Source organism: Oncorhynchus clarkii, chromosome 16 (genome assembly GCF_045791955.1).
Source record: "Oncorhynchus clarkii lewisi isolate Uvic-CL-2024 chromosome 16, UVic_Ocla_1.0, whole genome shotgun sequence".
Lineage (NCBI taxonomy): Eukaryota > Metazoa > Chordata > Actinopteri > Salmoniformes > Salmonidae > Oncorhynchus > Oncorhynchus clarkii.
In genome coordinates, this window is record NC_092162.1 from 20,041,725 (window position 1) to 20,062,243 (window position 20,519).

Consider the following 20,519-nt stretch of genomic DNA (forward strand, 5'->3'; position numbering starts at 1 on the left):
AGCAGAGTCGGCAGTGTCCGACTACCAAATTCACACACGAGACAATGTCCACAGGTAGCATTGACAGTGACCTTCCCAAACACACACACACACACACCGTTAGCAGAGTACTGGATGGCGGTGACGGCCACAGGGTGCGGGTGTAGCTTGAGTTCCATCTCTGAGGAGGCCAGGCGAAAGATCCTTAGGGTCCCGTCGCTGTACCCCCCCACCACACAGGCACCCCCTTTAGAGGGACTCCAGCACGCACTACCACAGCTCTGACAGACAAGACAAGACGGGAGGACCGGGGGGGGGGATCAGGGGTGTAGATATTGACAGTCAGACTCCTAGGTTTATAACTGGTGCATGATGCGTTGGAGCTTCTCTCTCTCTCGATGTGGCATGTAGCCTTGTAAGTACCATGTCATAATGGAATTGCTACCGCATGTGATATACAGCCATTTAGCCTGTGTAAGGCGGTAGTTGAAAATAATAGCTCTGTTCATGTCATAGCTCTAATTATAACATGCTTCACAACATTTTGTTGTTTATAAGCGCTTTATAATATTTGCATTATAATACATATGGCTGCTGTTACAATGTATTAATGTATATAGGTGTAATCAGGGGTTAAAGCAACAACAAAAATCCCATGACTGAAACTTAAGTGGATCTCAGATCGATTGTCTGCTGGCCCAAGTCATCCTCCCCTTCCATTTATAAATGTCATGCCCATCATGCTCTTAGGGAGAGAGGATAATTTTGTACATGTATTAAAACTGCGAGTTTCACCACTTTCAGTCCTTTTCGATTAGAAACAAACAATGACCCATATGAGTGGAAATACGTCACAGCGACTGAGCGCATTAACGTTATAAAGTTTTTTTTGAATCCACACGGCCATCTTAGCTTTAGGGTTTCCTGTAGTTGTCTTGCAGTCTCACCTGGTTGAGCACCTGAAACTGCACCACCAGTTCGTTGTTGGGGGCCGTCCACACCCTCACACTGCCATCCTCCCCACACGTGGCAAAGTGGCTCTCGTCTGGGCTGAAAACCACGTCATTTACCTGAACACCGGGGGGGGGGGGGGGGGGTCATTCAATGTACGGATAGAGGCGTCCACAATGAACGCTCATATAGGCTCCAAAAGTCAAACGCATGCACACGCTGGCAAAAACTCTATACTGTACCCTGCTCTTGTGCCCGCTGATGAGGCGGATGCTGGTGTTGTCCACCCAGTTGATGTACCACAGGGTACCCGCCGTGGTGCCCACGATGCCCATGTCCATGACGTCGTCAAAGGCCGCGCTCACCACCGTCCCGTCTAGCATCATCTCCTGCTCCAATAGCACCAGAGCACCTCTGATAGACAGAGGCAAGGACCAATGAGAGTAGACCATTCGATCAAATAAGCCAATTCATTGAATAAGAGTGGTTCTCTATATAAAACGTAATAGCCTCACAAGATCGCACTGATGCAATACATGTACACTGAACCAAAACATAAAACGCAAATAAACTGAGTTACAGTTCAGACAAGGAAATCAGTCAATTGAAATTAATTAACTAGACCCTAATCTATGGATTTCACATGACTAGGAATAGATATGCATCTGTTGGTCACAGATACAGTTCCTTAAAAAAAAAGTAGGGCCTTGGATCAGAAAACCAGTCAGTATCTGGTGTGACCACCATTCGCTTCATGCAGTGCGACATCTCCTTTGCATAGAGTTGATCAGGCCGTTGATTGTGGCCTGTGGAATATTGTCCAACTCCTCTTCAATGGCTGTGTGAAGTTGCTTGATATTGGCGGGAACTGGAACATGCTCTTGTACATGTCGATCCAGAGGATCCCAACCATGCTCAATGGGTGACATGTCTTGTGATTATGCAGGCCACGGGAAAACTGGGACATTTCAGCTTCCAGGAATTGTGTACAGATCATTGTGACATGGTGCCGTGCATTATCATACTGAAACATGATGTGATGGTGGTGGATGAATGGCACGACAACGGGCCTCAGAATCTCGCCACGTATCTCTGTGCATTCAAATTGCCATTGATAAAATGCAATTGTGTTGGTTGTTCGTAGCTTATGCCTGCCCATACCATAACCCTACCATGGGTCAATCTGTTCACAATGTTGACATCAGCAAACCACTCACTAACACGACCATATACAACGCTGCCTGCCATCTGCCCGGTACAGTGAAGAGCACACTTCTCCAGCGTGCCAGTGCCCATTCAAAGTGAGCATTTGCCCACTTAAGTCGGTCACGACACCAAACTGCAGTCAGGTCAAGACCCTGGTGAGGACGACGAGCACGCAGATAAGCTTCCCTGAGAGGGTTTCTGACAGTTTGTGCAGAAATTCTTCTGTTGTGCAAACCCACAGATGGTTAGTCTCAGACAATCCAGAATGAGAAAAAGCCAGATGTGGAGGTCCTGGGCTGGCTTGGTTACACGTGGTCTGTTGGGCATACTGCCGGTTGGGCATACTGCCAAATTCTCTAAAATGACGTTGGATGAGGGTTATGGTAAAGAAATTAACATTAAATTATCTGGCAACAGCTCTGGTGGACATTCCTGCAGTCAGCATGCCAATTGCCCTCTCCCTCAAAACTGGAGACATCTGTGGCATTGGGTTATGTGACAAAACTGCACGTTTTAAAGTGGCCTTTTATTGTCCCCAGCACAAGGTGGACCTGTGTAATGATAATGCTGTTTAATCAGCTTATTGATATGCCACACCTATTTAACAGGGATGTTAGACAGGTGTGACTAACAGGGATGTAAACAACACTTTACATGTTGTATGCTGAAATTGCTCCGCCGTATAAGACAAATAAAGTAGAAACATAGAAATAGCGGACATAGAACAGATCTACCGCTTCTTAGACTTGCTGTCAATGAGAATGACAGATCTGTAACTACCATTTCTATGTGAATTTGATCAGGTCCCCTCAAAAAGTTACATATTGCAGCATTAACTAAATACCACATTTTCAAGGAATATAAATCAACAGACCACAGAGATGAATGGGCTTTAAAGACATGTGATGAGAAGATACACTATGTAACATAGGAGGATGAGGGAAAAGGTATGTAAGGAGTAGAATGTGTAGGCTGAGAAGGAGTGTGCGGTGAGCAACAGACCTGTCCTCTGTGTTAGAGGCCTCTCCTCCAGGCCTCATGCCCTGTACAGCTGCCACGCCCCACAGCCTCAGCCTACGAGTGTTACTACCCGTCAACAGACGGTTCCCCCGACACAGCAGCACTCCTAGGAACACACACAAACGTACACTAATACTGTACATACAGACTCACAAACCTATTTTGGAGACGGGTTTATTTGCAAGGATTGTGATGTGTGTTTATTTACCAACTTTAGTTGAATGAAGTCTGGATAAGCTTTGGATAAGAGTGCCTGCTATGAGTAACATTTTTAAAAATGTAACTGACCGATCTCCCCTTGGTCAGCCTCCCAGGTCATGAAGCAACGCTGGGTGTTGCAGTCCCAGGCACACACATGTCCACTGTTGGTGCCCGTGAAGAGGATGGAGTTGGCGTTGTAGCACAGAGCCGTCAGCTCCACGTCACCCACCTCCTCTGGCGCACACACTCTCTGCACCTAGAATTTGAATTAGAAAAACATTATTGTCCACACAACATGGACATTTTTCTTCAAAGTCTTTGTGAAAGAAAAACGTTGTTGTCCTCGTTATGTGGAAATATGTCTTCCTATGAGGGAGGACATGTTGAACATACCTGGTGCCGGCCTGATTTTTATCCAAGCAGAGGGGCTCTAGTTAGCTAGACATGCCCAGCCCAAACCAGGCAGGAAATAAGCAGTGTTCAACAAAATAAGGCTGGTATTATACTGAAACATATTCTCTAGAAAGCAGGCCAAAAGAGCATAGTTTGGGTCGGTACGATAGTGTAAAAAAAGTATCAGGGCTACCTTCTTAGAAAAACAATTAATTAGAAATTCACTCTAATTATATTGTTACCTTGAGCTCCACGTCCAGGCCCTGTGTGTGGATGTTGCAGAAGTAGAGTCCATGGCTGCCCACACAGGCCAGCTGGCTGGCTGCAGAGGGGCTGAAGGCCACGTCGTGGAGCGGGCCGGACACACTGACCCTGGACAGCAGCTGGTAGGTCCTGGTGCTCCACAGCGCCACTTCCGGGTCAGTGAAGTCCCCTGCAGGAGGGCGGATTCAAATACCATTAAAAAAAAACATTTTCCATCTCTCATCCTTGAGGTAATCATGAATCTGTATGTGACTGGATATGTGAACGCTATGTAGTGAAACTCCACTTGTCCTTGAAGGGCACTTCCACTGACCCACAGTGAGGAAGAAGAAATCATCCCTGGAGAAGGACAGGGCCTGCACCGCCCCCCGGTGGTATGAGATGGTATTACTGCAGGTTCCATCCTGAACGTTCCAGATGCAGATGAGGCTCCTGGAGCCACCGCTGCCCCCTGCCGCCGAGGCCACAGTCTGAAAGAGAACAACACACCGTCAGAGACGTGCAATGACTCATAAAATCACCTGTCTAGTTAGAAGGGTTCAAAGTCACATAAACACTTTAAACAGGATAATTCAGACTTAGCACAACTAGTCACAGAGAGAAACCACATTCAGACAGTGGTTGAGACGCAGAGAATGCATCATCCTTATTGGCACCAGCACAGTCCACCACCTTCATCATCATCGCTCATGCTAGAGAGGAGACTGGAGGCCTACCTGCGCGTCATTGGTAACAGCCAGACAGGAGATCTCCTCAGTGTGGCCCAGCCAGTGTCTCTGGGAGCCAGTGTGTAGGTTCTCCACCACCACCACACAACCACAGGAGTACGCAAACAGACCTGCAATCAGTCAACACAACTAGGGCTGTGGGGGAATTTTGTCAGCCGGTGATTGTCAAGCAAATAACTGTCGGTCTCACGGTAATTGACAGTTAATTAATACAAACACATCTCGTGGCATCCACACATAGCCTAAAATACATTTTTTTTAAGTCTAATAAAGCCATGTAATATAGCCTACACCTTCACAATAAATCCATGATTTATTTTAGACAGGTCTAAAGAAGCATGGTATAAAGAAAATGTAGTCCATTTCAGAAGAAAATAATTGCATACTCTGAGTTCTCCTTAGGTTAGATCCTAATGTGGCTGTGGGCTACACTAGTTAATTTAGCAGACAAGATTTGTGGCTGTGGCATTATTTTATAGAATGAAGAATACAATTGAACAAAGCTGAATAAAATATTAATATTTTCTCCAAACGATGAGGGAGTGTGCACATTTGACTATTCTGTGTTAAGCGTTGAGTTAATTTATAGTTATTAATGTAACTTTAGTGTTTCTGTAAACTTTGGGCTATATGTTTTGATTTTTAATACATTGTAAGGCTGCATGAGACTAATGATGATTTGAAGAAAGTCGCTTGAAAGGCATGAGCTGTTTTTTTTTGCACAGGCTGCACACACCAATAGTCTCTCACAATTTGACAAGCACTTGATGATGCCTCGAATTTCATGGCGACATCCCCTTTGTGGTCGTAATGCACCATTAAAACAAAACCATGCCTTTTGAAGCCCGGAGTGCTGCGTTGTGCCCTTCTCCCCGAGGGTGCTGCGCAATCCGAAACATCTCTCACTCACACGGCTCTCTGTCACGTGACCGAGTCTTTCTCATAGGCTACAAGTGAAGACGGACACATCGGGGACGCAACTGCGTGAGTCATTATTCAATTCTGAGGTGCATATTGAAAACATCGGATGAACTGTCCACATTTAATTTTCGTCAGCCAACAAGATGAGTAGGCCTAACGAACAGCAAAAGCACTAGCCTATGTCAATCTACTATACCCACAAAAGTCGACCAATTCTATTCTGTGTGAGAAATAAATATTCCAAACATAGTCTGGGACAGTTGTGGGATGCGATAGATCCCAAATTAATACAACCACTAGCATCAAAAAAACTTTTTTTATGCAATGTGGCTGACGCAACAGATCAGAATGTTTAGCTTAAAATGTTGATTAACTATTAGACTATTTCTTCATATTATAAGCGCACATGGTAGTAGGCATTAAGCGCGAATGTTCCATTTGCGAAAAACACCATTATCAAGTGACTGCAAACGCGATTATGCATGTAATGCTTTTATTATAAAGGTGCATTTATGGTGAAAATGATCTTCCCCAAACTTGAAACTCACGCGCTGCGTATATATGCCAGTTAGGCTCTACACCCTTTGTAAAGTGGATGGATGTGCATCATTTTAAGAAGTTATTTGGCCACTTCAGTTGTGATACAAACCTTAAAATGCAATGAAATAGCCTATAGAAATGTTGCGCAACATGAGCTCGTGGGTTCAAATGAAGTGTTTGATTAGATTTTCGAAGACATTTGCATTGATGTCAGACTGATTAGAGGGACAATAGAGTGCAGAGTACCAGGCAGTTAGCAAGTTTGGTAGGCTACTAATGACCATCAGCAGCATCAGAGCTTGGAGAAGCCTAATTGCCGTGACTAAAATGGTCATGTGGAATTTGACTGCCTTCATGACTCGTGACTGTCGGTGTGGCGGTAATACGGTCACCGCAACAGCCCTAAACAAAACCACCACACAATCACAGGAGCACGCAAACAGACCTGCACTCAGTCAAGTTTCAAGTTTTAATGTCACGTGGACAAGAAACATAACATCCCTTTCTTGCAAGCTCCAAACCCAACAATCAATATCAATGTAGTACTAATAATAACATAAGATAGAACCAAAACACAAGATAAATAAAAATAAAGACACAAGAAAGTAAGAAGCTATATACAGGAAAGTACACAACTACCACACAACCACAGCAGTACACAAACAGACCTGTAATCAGTCAACACAACCACATAAGATAAACAAACAGCGATGAAACTGTAAATAAGAAGGAAAGAGACAAGGGTTCGGGTCATACATGCTTACGCCAAGTCTTATAATGCATTATAACTGGCATCATAATATTTGCTGTATTCTATCACTATATTTTAGTCAGCCAATGAAATCAGCTGAACAAGCGCAAGGTTTTACCTGTTTCTGGATTCCACACCATGTTGGCCCGCCCATTGCCATTGTAACCAATTACAGCCTTCAGACTCAGGCCCTCTTCGCCCAGTTCAGGAGTTGCAGTACTCTGAGATGGAGACAAGCAGACAGAATGCTTGGAAAGCAAGCCTTAATAAATGCAGGCTTCCTTATTTCTCAATGACGGGACTTGAGCTGGCGAGAGGTGCTCTCTACCTGGTCGAGGGTGGAGGTTTTGAAACGTGGGGTGAAGTGCTTGTAGCAGTCAGGACGCACTGGCTTCTCCACCTTCAAAGAATCTGTATAACATACAACAAAGTAACATACAACACACATACATACATATATACACATACATATTATAGCGCATTCGGAAAATATTCAGACCCTTTGACTTTTTCCACATTTTGTTACTTTACAGCCTTATTCTAAAATGGATAAAAAAATAAAAAAATATTCAATCTACACAAAATACCCCATAATGTCAAAGCAAAAACATGTTTTTAGAAATGTTTGCTAATTTATTATTATTAAAAGCAGAAATACCTTATTCAGACCCTTTGCTATGAGACTCAAAATTGAGCTCACGTACATCCTGTTTCCATTGATCATCCCATACCATCCCTACAGTGAAGCATTGTGGTGGCAGCATCATGCTGTGGGGATATTTTTCAGCGGCATAGACTGAGAGACCAGTAAGATCGAGAGAAAGATGTACAGAGAGATCATTGATGAAAACCTGCTACAGAGTGCTCAGGACCTCGGACTGGGGCAAAGGTTCACCTCCAACAGGACAACGACCCTAAGCACACAGCCAAGATAATGCAGGAGGGCTTCAGGACAAGTCTCTGAATGTCCTTGAGTAGCCCAGCCAGAGTCCGGACTTGAACCCAATCGAACATCTCTGCAGAGACCTGAATATAGCTGAGCAGCGGCGCTCCCGACTGACTGCAGGAATGTCCAACAGAGCTGTTACCGGAGAATTGAATGTCAATTTCTCTACCATAAGCCGCCTCCAACGTAATTGTTATAGAATTTGGCAGTACATCCAACCAGCCTCACAAACGCAGAACACGTGTAGCCACGCCAGCCCAGGACCTCCACTTCCGGCTCCTTCACCTACCGTCTGAGGGGGGTGCTGAGGAGTATTTGTGTCTGTAATGAAGCCCTTTTGTGGGGAAAAAACTCATTCTGATTGGCTGGGCCTGGCTTCCCAGTGGGTGGAACTGGTGACCAAGTGGGTGGGCCTATGCCCTCCCAAGCCCACCCATTGAAGCATCCCTGTCCAGTCATGTGAAATCCATAGATTAGGGCCTAATGAATGTATTTAAAATGGACTGATTTCCTTCTATGAACTGTAACTCAGTAAAATCTTTGAAATTGTTTGCGTTTATATTTTTGTTCAGTATGTACAGTACCAGTCAAAAGTTTGGACACACCTACTCATTCAAGGGGTTCTCTTTATTTTGACTCTTTTCTACATTGTATAATAATAGTGAAGACTTCAAAACTATGAAATAACACATGGAATGTAGTGTGCAAAGCTGTCATCAAGGCAGAAGATTCCATATGTGTTATTTCATAGTTTTGATGTCTTCAATTCTATTCTACAATGTAGAAAATAGTACAAATAAAGAAAACCCCTTGAATGAGTAGGTGTCCACACTTTTGACTGGTACTACATGCATGAAGATTATCTTTGCCACTGAATTTATAAATAAATAATTTACCATTGTCCGCTGCTCTCTTCAGACTAGACTTCAGGGTTGATGAGTCTCCGCCTGCTGCCATCTCAGTGACTTTGAGAAAGGAGCCAGACGGAGGGCGAGGGGAGGGGCCTGCCAGGGGGGCAGGGAGGGGGGCAGCGCGGGGAAGAACCTCGTCAATGTCCTCCTCACACAGAGACAGGTGGCTCAGAGCTTAAGAAGGAAAGAGGGAGACACAGGAGAAGGGCAAAGTGGGGGAGAACATGTACTTTAGGTCGGTTGTAAAACAATACCTTGCTCCTTATCTTTGCAGAAAGTCATAAGGAAAATGGTGGAAACCCATTGGCGGGCTAGGTGGAACGATCACCATCGTTTTTTGCACACTTTTCCAGGGGTTGGTGCTAGGGGTAATTTTACAAGTAAGGGTGAGAGATAAAAACAAAGTGTAAAAAAAGTGAATGAAAAAAGGAGCAGTGATTCTCACCTTGTCCAATCCTGTCTATGGAGCTGATGTCCAAACAGGGCGGAGGTGAGGTGGGAAGGGGCGCTGTCCGTCGAGGCATTCCATTGGATAGCAGCCTACCGTTGACCTCTGACTCTGAAGGACCTTTAAGGGCTACAGTAGAACCCCCAAATTCTGAATATCTATTGATAGCCAGAACTAGAAGACTTACTTCTTTCTGTACATGCTATTCTATTTACTGGCAACCTTTTCAAATATGGTGCGAATGACATAGAAAGAAATGATGATTCATCATCTGTTTTTGTATTTACCTGGTTTAGGAGGGGAAACAGAGGCTGCCTTTGGTGGTGAACTGCGAGAGAAAAATGAAAACTGATAAATTACACACAGATGCATGAATACAACCTACTTATACAATTTACAACAGTACAGTAATGCAATACCACTGTGGATAATTCTTTGGGGGACAGACAGACAGGCAAGACTCTCACCGTCTGTCAGTTCCAGTCTCCTGAGGGTGGGCCAGGAAGTCCCAGAAGAAGATGGCGTCTCCTACTGAGACCACAGCCATCTGGTCTGGGGTGAAGTTCACCTGGCGAATAGGCTGGCTGTGGCCTATGAACATCTGGGATGGAATGGCGTCTTCAAATCAACACATTTCAAATGAATAACGTCACAACTTTTAAAAACTACTTGAAATTTGGTAAGATCACAATACTGAAATCCATAAATTGCTAATACAAAATGCCGGTTGGCATGGTAACCGAACCCAATCAACTTTACCTGCGAGTTGACATGCAGCTGCATGCTGTAATCCCACACCTTCACAGCATTGTGTCCTGCTGTCAGTAAGAAACGTCCATCCTCACTCACAGCTAGAGAGGAACACTGGTGCTTGTGTACCTTAGACACCTGGCAGGGATACCATACACAAAACACTGAAGAACTCCACCAAAACAATGTAGATATATTAAGTACCTTGATTAATAAAAGAAATGTAACACCCACGCTTTTCTTTTCTCACTAGCTCTGACTTTGCTGATAAGTTGCTTTGTTGAGGAAATAGTTTACTTACTATCATCGTGATATATGGTTGTCTCACCGAGCTACCTTATTAAGACGAATGCACTAACTAAGTCCCTCTGGTTAAGAGCATAAGCTAAATGACTAAAATGTAAAAACATCTCTTTAGGTCAGTGGCAAAGACAATCAGCACCTTCATTACAACACACATCACTGTATGTATCTTATGCACATCAACATTGTCACACACAACCACACTATATACACAAAAGTATGTGGACACCCCTTCAAAATTTGTGGATTTGACTATATCAGCCACACCCGTTGCTGACAGGTGTATAAAATCGAACACAGTCATGCAATCTCCATAGACAAACATTGGCAGTTGAATAGCCTTACTGAAGAGCTCAGTGACTTCCAACAAGTCAGTTCATAAAATGTCTGCCCTGCTAGAGCTGTCCCGGTCAAATGTAAGTGCGGTTATTGTGAAGTGGAAATGTCTGGGAGCAACAACAGCTCAGCTGCGAAGTGGTAGGCCACACAAGCTCACAGAACGGGGCCGCCGAGTGTTGGAAAAAATTGTCTGTCCTCGGTTGCAACACTCACTACCAAGTTCCAAACTGCCTCTGGAAGCAAAGTCAGCACAAGAACTGTTCGTCGGAAGCTTCATGAAATGGGTTTCCGTGGCCGAGCAGCCACACAAAAACCTAAGATCACTAAGCGCAATGCCAAGCGTCGGCTGGAGTGGTGTAAAGCTCGCTGCTATTGGACTCTGGGGCGGCGGAAATGCATTCTCGGGAGTGATGAATCACGCTTCACCATCTGGCAGTGCGACTGACAAATCTGGGTTTGGAGGATGCCAGGAAAACACTACCTGCCCCAATGCATAGTGCCAACTGTAAAGTTTGGTGGAGGAGGAATAATGGTCTGTGGCTGTTTTTCATAGTTCGGGCTAGGCCCCTTAGTTCAAGTGAAAGGAAAATGTAACACTACAGCATACAATGACATTCTAGATGATTCTGTGCTCCCAATTTTGTGGTAACAGTTTGCGGAAGGCCCTTTCCTGTTTCAGCATGACAATGCCCCCCCCCATGACAGAGCACAAATTGAGGTCCATATAGAAATGGTTTGTCGAGATAAGTGTGGAAGAACTTGACTGGCCTGCACAGAGCCCTGACCTCAACCCCATTGGACACCTTTGGGATGAATTTGAACGGCGACTGAGAGCCAGGCTTAATTGCCCAACATCAGTGCCCGACCTCACTAATGCTCTCGTGGCTGAATTGAAGCAAGGCACCCGCAATGTTCCAACATCTAGTGGAAAGCCTTCCCAGAAGAGTGGAGGCTGTTATAGCAGCAAACGGGGGACCAACTCCATATGAATGCCCATGATTATAGAATGAGATGTTTGACGAGCAGGTGTCCCCACACACTACAAAAGTATCTCCCACACTAAAACGTAGACACACACACCTCAAAAACAGAAAGACGGCATGCATATGAGTACCACTACCTCTCTGAGCAGTCGTCCGGTGTTCGCGCTAATCCACAGGATCTTGTTGGCGGAGGTGGTGACCAGTAGGTGTCCGGTGGAGGCCGGGGAGAAGCACACCTTCAAGGCCGAGTCTAGAGTGGTGCTCTCCACATCCAGGATACTCACGTCCACACGCAGCAGCTGGGTGATGCAAAGTAGAGCATCATGTTACCTAGGCTCAGATACACATCCGAACTTGTTCAAATCTAATTTTAAATTGGCACATGCTTCGTAAACAACAGGTAAAGACTAACAATGAAATGCTTACCTTCCCAACAATGCAAAGAGACAGAAAATATACAGATAATAGAAAAGTAGAACACATAATAAGTTATAATAAATACACAATGAGCAACGATAACTTGGCTATATATATATATATATATGAATCCAGTAGCGAGTTGATGAAGGGTAATTGAAGTAGATATGTACATTTAACATATACAGTTGAAGTCAGAAGTTTACATATACCTTAGCCAAATACATTTGAACTCAGTTTTTCACAATTCCTGACATTTAATCCTAGTAACAATTCCCTGTCTTAGGTCAGTTGAAATTCACCACTTTATTTTAAGAATGTGAAATGTCAGAATAATAGCAGAGATTATGATTTATTTCAGCTTTTATTTCTTTCATCACATTCCCAGTGGGTCAGAAGTTTACATACACTCAATTAGTATTTGGTAGCATTGCCTTGAAATTGTTTAACTAGGGTCAAATGTTTCAGGTAGCCTTCCACAAGCTTCCCACAATAAGTTGGGTGAGTTTTGGCCCATTCCTCCTGACAGAGCTGGTGTAACTGAGTCAGGTTTGTAGGCCTCCTTGCTCGCACACACCTTTTCAGTTCTTCCCAAAAAATGTCTATGGGATTGAGGTCAGGGCTTTGTGATGGCCACTCCAATACCTTGACTTCGTTGTCCTTAAGCCATTTTGCCACAACTTTGGAAGTATGCTTGGGGTCATTGTCCATTTGGAAGACCCATTTGCAACTAAGCTTTAACTTCCTGACTGATGTCTTGAGATGTTGCTTCAATGTATCCACCTAATTGTCCTTCCTCATAATGCCATCTATTTTGTGAAGTGCACCAGTCCCTCCTGCAGCAAAGCACCCCCACATGTAAACTTCCGACTTCAACTGTAACTATGAATAAAGTGTCAGATAATAAACATTAGCAGCAGTGTACAGTGAGGGACAAAAGTATTTGATCCCCTGCTGATTTTGTACGTTTGCCTACTGACAAAGAAATGATCAGTCTAATTTTAATGGTAGGTTTATTTGAACAGTGAGACACAGAATAACAACCAAAAAATCCAGAAAAACGCATGTCAAAAATGTTATAAATTGATTTGCATTTTAATGAGGGAAATAAGCATTTGACCCCCTCTCAATCAGAAAGATGTCTGGCTCCCAGGTGTCTTCTATACAGGTAACGAGCTGAGATTAGGAGCACACTCTTAAAGGGAGTGCTCCTAATCTCAGTTTGTTACCTGTATAAAAGACACCTGTCCACAGAAGCAATCAATCAGATTCCAAAATCTCCACCATGGCCAAGACCAAAGAGCTCTCCAAGGATGTCAGGGACAAGATTGTAGACCTACACAAGGCTGGAATGAGCTACAAAACCATCGCCAAGCAGCTTGGTGAGAAGGTAACAACAGTTGGTGCGATTATTCGCAAATGGAAGAAACACATCTCCCTCGGCCTTGGGCTCCATGCAAGATCTCACCTTGTGGACTTGCAATGATCATGAGAACGTTGAGGAATCAGCCCAGAACTACATGGGAGGATCTTGTCAATGATCTCAAGGCAGCTGGGACCATAGTCACCAAGAACACAATTGGTAACACACTACGCCGTGAAGGACTGAAATCCTGCAGCACCCGCGAGGTCCCCCTGCTCAAGAAAGCACATATATATGCCCGTCTGAAGTTTGCCAATGAACATCTGAATGATTCAGATGACAACTGGGTGAAAGTGTTGTGGTCAGATGAGACCAAAATGGAGCTATTTGGCATCAATTCAACTCGCCATGTTTGGAGGAGGAGGAATGCTGCCTATGACACCAACACCACCATCTCCACTGTCAAACATGGAGGTGGAAAAATTATGCTTCGGGGGTGTTTTTCTGCTAAGGGGACAGGACAACTTCACCGCATCAAAGGGATGATGGACGGGGCCATGTACCGTCAAATCTTGGGTGAGAACCTCCTTCCCTAAGCCAGGGCATCGACAATGGGTCGTGGATGGGTATTCCAGCATGACAATGACAGAAAACACTCGGCCAAGGCAACAAAGGAGTGGCTCAAGAAGAAACACATTAAGGTCCTGGAGTGGCCTAGCCAGTCTCCAGACCTTAATCCCATAGAAAATCTGTGGAGGGAGCTGAAGGTTCCAGTTGCCAAACGTCAGCCTCGAAACCTTAATGACTTGGAGAAGATCTGCAAAGAGGAGTGGGACAACATCGCTCCTGAGATGTGTGCAAACCTGGTGGCCAACTACAAGAAACGTCTGACCTCTGTGATTGCCAACAAGGGTTTTGCCACCAAGTACTAAGTCATGTTTTGCAGAGGGGTCAAATACTTATTTCCCTCATTAAAATGCAAATCAATTTATAACATTTTTGACATGCGTTTTTCTGGATTTCTTTGTTGTTATTCTGTCTCTCACTGTTCCAATAAACCTACCATTAAAAGTATAGACTGATCATTTCTTTGTCAGTGGGAAAACTTTCAAAATCAGCAGGGGATCAAATACTTTTTTTCCCTCACTGTATGTGATGAGTCAAAAATGGTGCAAAAAGAGTCAATAGTCCAGGTACCTATTTGGTTAACTACTTAAATAACTATTTAGCAGTTTTACGGCTTGGGGGTATAAGCTGTTTAGGGTTCTGTTGGTTCCAGACTTGATTCATCGGCACCGCTTGAGGTGCGGATGCAGAGGAAACAGTCTGACTTGGGTGGCTGGTGCCTTTAACAATTTTAGGACCTTCCTCTGACACCGTTTGGTATAGAGGTCCTGGATGGCAGGAAGCTTGGCCCCAGTGATGTACTGGGCCGGACGTAGTACCCTCTGTGGCGCCTTGCGGTCGGATGCCAAGCAGTTGCCACACAAAGCAGTGATGGAGCCAGTCAAGTTGCTCTCAATGGTGCAGCTGTGGAACTTTTTCAGGATCTGAGGCCCAGTGCCAAATATTTTCAGCCTCCTGAGGGGCAAGAGGCGTTGTCGTTCCGTCTTCATGACTGTGTTGGTGTGTGTGGACCATGATAGATCCTTAGTGATGTGGACCCCTAGGAATTCCCACTCCACTAGAGTCGTGCCGATGTCAATGGCGGTGTGCTCGGTCCTCCATTTCCTGTAGTGCATGATCAGCTCCTTTGTCTTGCTGACGTTGAGGGAGAGGTTGTTGTCCTGGCACCACACTGACCTCCCTATAGGCTGTCTCATCATCATCGGTGTTCAGGCCCATCACTCTCGTGTCATCAGCAAACTTAATGATGGCGATGGAGTCGTGCGCGGCCACGCAGTCCTGGGTGAACAGGGACTACAGGCGGGAACTAAGCACACCCCCCTGAGGGGCCCACGTGTTGAGGGTCAGCGTGGTGGATGCGTTGCCTGCACTCACCACAAGGGGCAGCCCGTCAGGAAGTCAAGATACAGACGGAGGTGTTCAATCCCAGGGTCCTTAGCTTAGTAATGAGCTTGGAGGGCACTATGGTGTCAATGAACAGCATTCTCACATAGGTGTTCCTCTTATCCAGGTGGGAAAGAGCAATGTGGAGTTCAATAGAGATTGCATCATCTGTGGCTCTGTTGGGGTGGTACGCAAATTGGAGTGGGCCCAGGGTGTCTGGGATGATGCCGTTGATGTGAGCCATGACCGGCCTTTCAAAGCATTTCATGGCTACAGATGAGAGTAGTTCGGGGCGATAGTCATTTAGACAGGTTACCTTGGCGTTCTTGGGCACAGAGACTATGGTGGTCTACTTGAAACATGTAGGTGTTACTTTATCTCTGACAAAATTACTGCAGAGACACACCAGTTGGTCCTGACCTACCATTTGGGAAGTACAGAGTAAATCACTATTTTTTTACACTATAATTTGAACAATAAAGTTGTTCAAGCCACATATAGGAAAAGAAAGCTCAAAGACTAATTGATTGACACAATAACAGGGGGCAGAGATTTTGTTGATCGTAAGAGAAGCAACAGTACCTCATCCAGGGAGCAGGCGGCCATGATGGTGACGGTGTACTCAGACGGCCCGACGAAAGCCAGACAGCGATTGTCACTGCTTACAGTGAGGGCGTCAGGAGCACGTTCAGTGCCTCGAGCAACCACATTACCTACACAAAAATAGAATGAGGGAGGGTGTGTTGGGGCATAAAATTAACTTATTGGTCTACCAGCCACTGTTGCAGGTAGATTTAAAAATCTACAAGCCACTCAGATTTTATAGCAGCCAAAATAAAATAGTCATTAAAATTACACCAACAAAACACACACAAAAAAATATGCTTTGTAATGTTTCTAAAACCAATGTATTACAAATGTATTACTAGTATGAAATAATGTGGTATGATGTTTAATTTCATTTTTTGTGACCGGAGTATTTCAACCAAAATATCACAGCCCCCAGCCAGGCAGTGTTTCAGCGCGAGGTGGATTCGTAGTTCTTTGACTTTGTGCGATTCATTTACCAGCTATGAAAGAAAACGTCAGAAATACTTTGAGAACAGCTACTGCAGCATTTATTTTCCTATACATGTGATCATACTTGACTACTTTTATTCACACATCCCAGTGAAATGCTCTCACTGTGGAGCCCTGACCACCCGCCATTGTGGCTAGTGAAATGGACATCTTACCCTCAAATGCCAAAATCTACCCACATTTGGCTAGTGGCGGGTGTTAACATTAGGCCCTGTCTGTAAGTCATTGAAAATAGAAGATACAGTACCTCCACTGGAGATAGAGCTGTCTGACAGGTAATATCAGAACAATACAATACACTACAATACACCTTGTATTTCTGAAGGTGAAAGGTTCATTCTTCCATTCCATTCATAACATACCAGCTAATTCAACCAGCTCCAGCTGTATTGTACATGTGTGGTTGTCAGTGTTAACTCACCCAGTACTCGGAGTACATGGTGGTCTTCCTGAGAGGAGTTGTAGAGCGCCAGAGAGCCCAGGGAGCCAGCGCTGTACATGAACTCGCCATCTGGAGAAAAGGCCAGGCCCACCACCTCCCCTCTGTGCTGCCTGCAGAAACAAAAAAAAAACACAGGAGGACTCGAGGTGTTCTGAAAGATGAGACAGCGAGGATTATAATAAATTGCATTTTGATGTCATAGAAGCAAACCACACACACCTGTGAGTCCAAATGCGCACTTCACATTTCCATTTCAAACTCATGTAATTTACAGTATGATGGATTCTATCGAAATGTAACACGTTTCAAGTTAAACAGCAGTTTGTTAGTATTGTGTTTAGTGAATGACTACTGCTTTCAAATGATGCCCGCCCTAACCCAGATTGAGATTTAAATTTAAAAAATAACAGTAATTGTGTGATGGTGTAAATAACAACAGTCATTGTGTGATGGTGTAAATAACAACAGTAATTGTGTGATGGTGGGGACGCAGGGCTGTGTTCCAAACAAACATCTACAAGTCTGCTTCAGTTACTAAACGGCACAACTAAGAAAAGGTTGAAAGCGCTTTCCTTTGAGTCATAAATGCGCATTGAAAGTACTTAGAAACTGTGCACACTGGAGAGATGTGTGGCCATCAGTTAGACCCCTCACTCAAAACCTTCTCATTTCATTTTGTCTTACATTGCACCTACCCCCACAATCTTCATGAATATTCTTACTACGTTACTGAATGTATGCAGAGTATTTTCAGATTTCATTGTCGATAAATGCTGCGAAACGTACAGTAAAACGTCAAACGTAAAATCAACAGTTATTTTGGATTCAGTCGTGTCAGGTGAACAAGTGTCCTCACCCTAATCTCCAAATTGTTCCCTTTCAATTCCTGCCATGGTTATGCATATGCTTCTCACCCTGTAGTTCTTCAGTTAGAAACATTTCAATTGGGCCCGATCCATATAGGCCAATTCCCACGATTGTAAAGGTTAACAAACACCCAAATACAATGAGTCACAGAGCGAGAGCCAAAAACGACAAACTAATCATATATTTAATAAAACCATTTCCGTTCTCCTTCGCTCTCTCTCATTCTCTAAACCTTTACACGGGTTAACACTGAAGTGTTCAAACTGCGGCAGTGGTCTCGACATTCATACACAAACGTATTAAATGTGTCTATAATAGCCTTGCTGCCAACTCTGTCCCACAGACTGTGTGTGTGTGTGTGTGTGCGTGTGTGTACAGTAGGTGTGCGAGCGAGTGTGGCTCAGTCACGAATCACAGATTCTCTCATCTCCAGAAGGCCTCCGCTTGATTCCTCTATAACGAGATACCACACTGGTACCAACTGACAGACTGTGACAAGAGCCAATTCTCTGTCACCCGTCCTACACCGCCATCGCCCATGCCTGTAAGAGGGTGAAAGATAGAGGCACAGCAGATGTCACAGGTGTGACACTTCCTTGTGAGGGGTGGTGGTGGTGTTCGAGAGGTTTATGGTAGGTCACAGTAATGACATGACTCAGCTGGCGGGATAAACAGTCACTGACTTAACCGGCTATATATTCAAATCAGCACCAAGACGTATGATCCACTGACAGCTAGTCACGTCCGGCAAATTGGCCGTCGGGTTACGGCGTCTTACAGCACGAGATCAGAATTGAAAGGATTATTGCGAGTCAAGGCAAAACTGTGCTGAAGGTCTTTCGCTGCTCAGAGACAGTATCTAGATTCTACTGTATCAAGGCACCACATAACTTCTGTTGTTCATTAATCCATCAACTCCAGAACCCACTATGTATACGACAGTATCTCCTCTAGTCTGGGTCTACCTACCTGTGCTCTGCCAGTAGTTTGGCGCTGGCGATGTCAAAGACCCTGACGAGGCCGGAGCTGGATCCACAGGAGAAGACTTGCAGGCTGGGATGGAAGGCCACGGAGCAGGGTGTGTCTTCAGAAACAAAGTCATACAGCTGGAGAAGGCCCAGAGGACACATAGCAGTCATGAGGTTACAGCGATTCAGTCAGATAAGATCACGGTGGAAGAGTCAGAATTCTAAGGAGGAGAGGTCAGTTATTTCAGGTGAGAGAAACCTTACAATAATTCTCGAAAAACATAACACTTACCATTTTCTTACTATCGCGTCGACCTGTACCAAACCGTGGCATTATCATTATCAACACTGTTCAAGCAACTATGGTGGACACATGACCAGGCCAGCTCAGTTTGCCTCAATTCGGCTCAGCAGTGCGAAAACAATATGTGGGTTTGAAAATGAGCCTTGTAGCTTTGAGCGTCAGTGTGTGCTCAGTTCCAGAGCTCGAGTTCCCACCTGCTGCATGGAGTCCATGTCCCAGACGCGCACGGTGCGGTCGCAGGAGGCGGTGGTGATGCGCCGACGGATACCGTCCACGCTGAAGCCCAGCACGCCGTCCGTGTGTGACCTCATCAGGGTGCTGTAGCCTCGGCTGCTCACGTCCAGGTAGCCCAGGTTACCGCTGGTGGTGGCCGCCATGACGCTGAGGCCGTCGTCGGACACAGACACAAGGCTCACAGGACCCTCGTGTTCTGGGGAGGAAAGATGGGGGGGGGGGGGGGGGGGGGGGGGGGGGGGGGGGGCTGAGGAACACTGGAGTGTGTGTCTGTGTACAGTAGGCTGAGAAAGTGCGTTGGCTGAGGAAATGGGAGGCAGCGTGCGCAGAATGTGGGTTTGTGATTAAACGGCAGCGATTACATTACTCTAAAATCCCATCAAGCCTCCTTTGAAACCCTTCATACAAGCAATACAATTTTAGCTCTTTGATAGGTGCTTTGACTGGGATTCAACCTGGAAATCCGTTTGATATGAGTTGTCTTCAAACACCTTCAGTTAATCAGAGACATTTACTTCAAACAAGTTGCCAATTCTTTAGATGCCAGTCAATATTGACACGCTGAATGCGGCAGATGTACTGAATAAAACAAATGACTGTGGCTGAGTGAGATGTCTTTTCTTCCTGCCACTGGTTTTGCAGATCACTTTAGGACTGAGTGATGTGGTTGTTTTTTTTAACCTATATTAGGGAAAGGGAGATACCTAGTCAGCTGTACAACTGAATGCCTTCAGCTGCCTTCTTCTGCATTTAACCCAACCCCTCTGAATCAGAGAGGTGCGGGGGGCTGCCTTAATCGAACTCCACGTCTTTGGTGCCCGGGGGAACGGTGGGTTAACTGCCTTGCTCAGGGGCAGAAGGACAGATTTTTAGCATGTCAGCTCGGGGATTCGATCCAGCAACCTTTCGGTTACTGGCCCAACACTAGGCCACCTGCCGCCGAAATCACTCTGGATTAGAGTGTCTGCTGAATGACTAAAATGTTCAATGTAAATGTAGATGATTGACAGACCGAGCTGGGATGGAGCTGAATGTTAAAATAATGTTGAACTGTGCCTGTTCTCACCAGCCTCCAGGAACACGGTGGAGAAGTCTAGGGGCCAGAGCCGCAGGAAGCCGTCCTCAGAGCCTGTGGCGCAGAACGCTGATGAAACGCTGATGCTGTTGACAGCGATGCCCAGACCTGGTGGGAAGGAGAAC

At 45.1% G+C, this 20,519-nt stretch overlaps 1 protein-coding gene across 1 annotated transcript in view; it reads right to left on the minus strand.

The window, feature by feature from the left end:
• The window catches only part of LOC139368157 (WD repeat domain 90), a 58,610-nt gene that overhangs the window by 3,205 nt on the left and 34,886 nt on the right, over positions 1-20,519 (minus strand). The window contains exons 18-38 of the mRNA XM_071106758.1: positions 20,386-20,502; positions 19,280-19,515; positions 18,783-18,919; positions 16,926-17,056; positions 16,007-16,137; positions 11,772-11,933; positions 10,019-10,147; positions 9,727-9,860; positions 9,547-9,587; positions 9,257-9,388; positions 8,797-8,985; positions 7,283-7,365; positions 7,073-7,175; positions 4,731-4,852; positions 4,328-4,484; positions 3,993-4,183; positions 3,445-3,613; positions 3,139-3,262; positions 1,173-1,344; positions 927-1,049; positions 98-260 (exon numbers count right to left, since the gene is read on the minus strand). Coding sequence (XP_070962859.1) covers positions 98-260; positions 927-1,049; positions 1,173-1,344; positions 3,139-3,262; positions 3,445-3,613; positions 3,993-4,183; positions 4,328-4,484; positions 4,731-4,852; positions 7,073-7,175; positions 7,283-7,365; positions 8,797-8,985; positions 9,257-9,388; positions 9,547-9,587; positions 9,727-9,860; positions 10,019-10,147; positions 11,772-11,933; positions 16,007-16,137; positions 16,926-17,056; positions 18,783-18,919; positions 19,280-19,515; positions 20,386-20,502 — 2,946 coding nt within the window. The remainder of the gene's footprint in view (positions 1-97; positions 261-926; positions 1,050-1,172; positions 1,345-3,138; positions 3,263-3,444; positions 3,614-3,992; positions 4,184-4,327; positions 4,485-4,730; positions 4,853-7,072; positions 7,176-7,282; positions 7,366-8,796; positions 8,986-9,256; positions 9,389-9,546; positions 9,588-9,726; positions 9,861-10,018; positions 10,148-11,771; positions 11,934-16,006; positions 16,138-16,925; positions 17,057-18,782; positions 18,920-19,279; positions 19,516-20,385; positions 20,503-20,519) is intronic.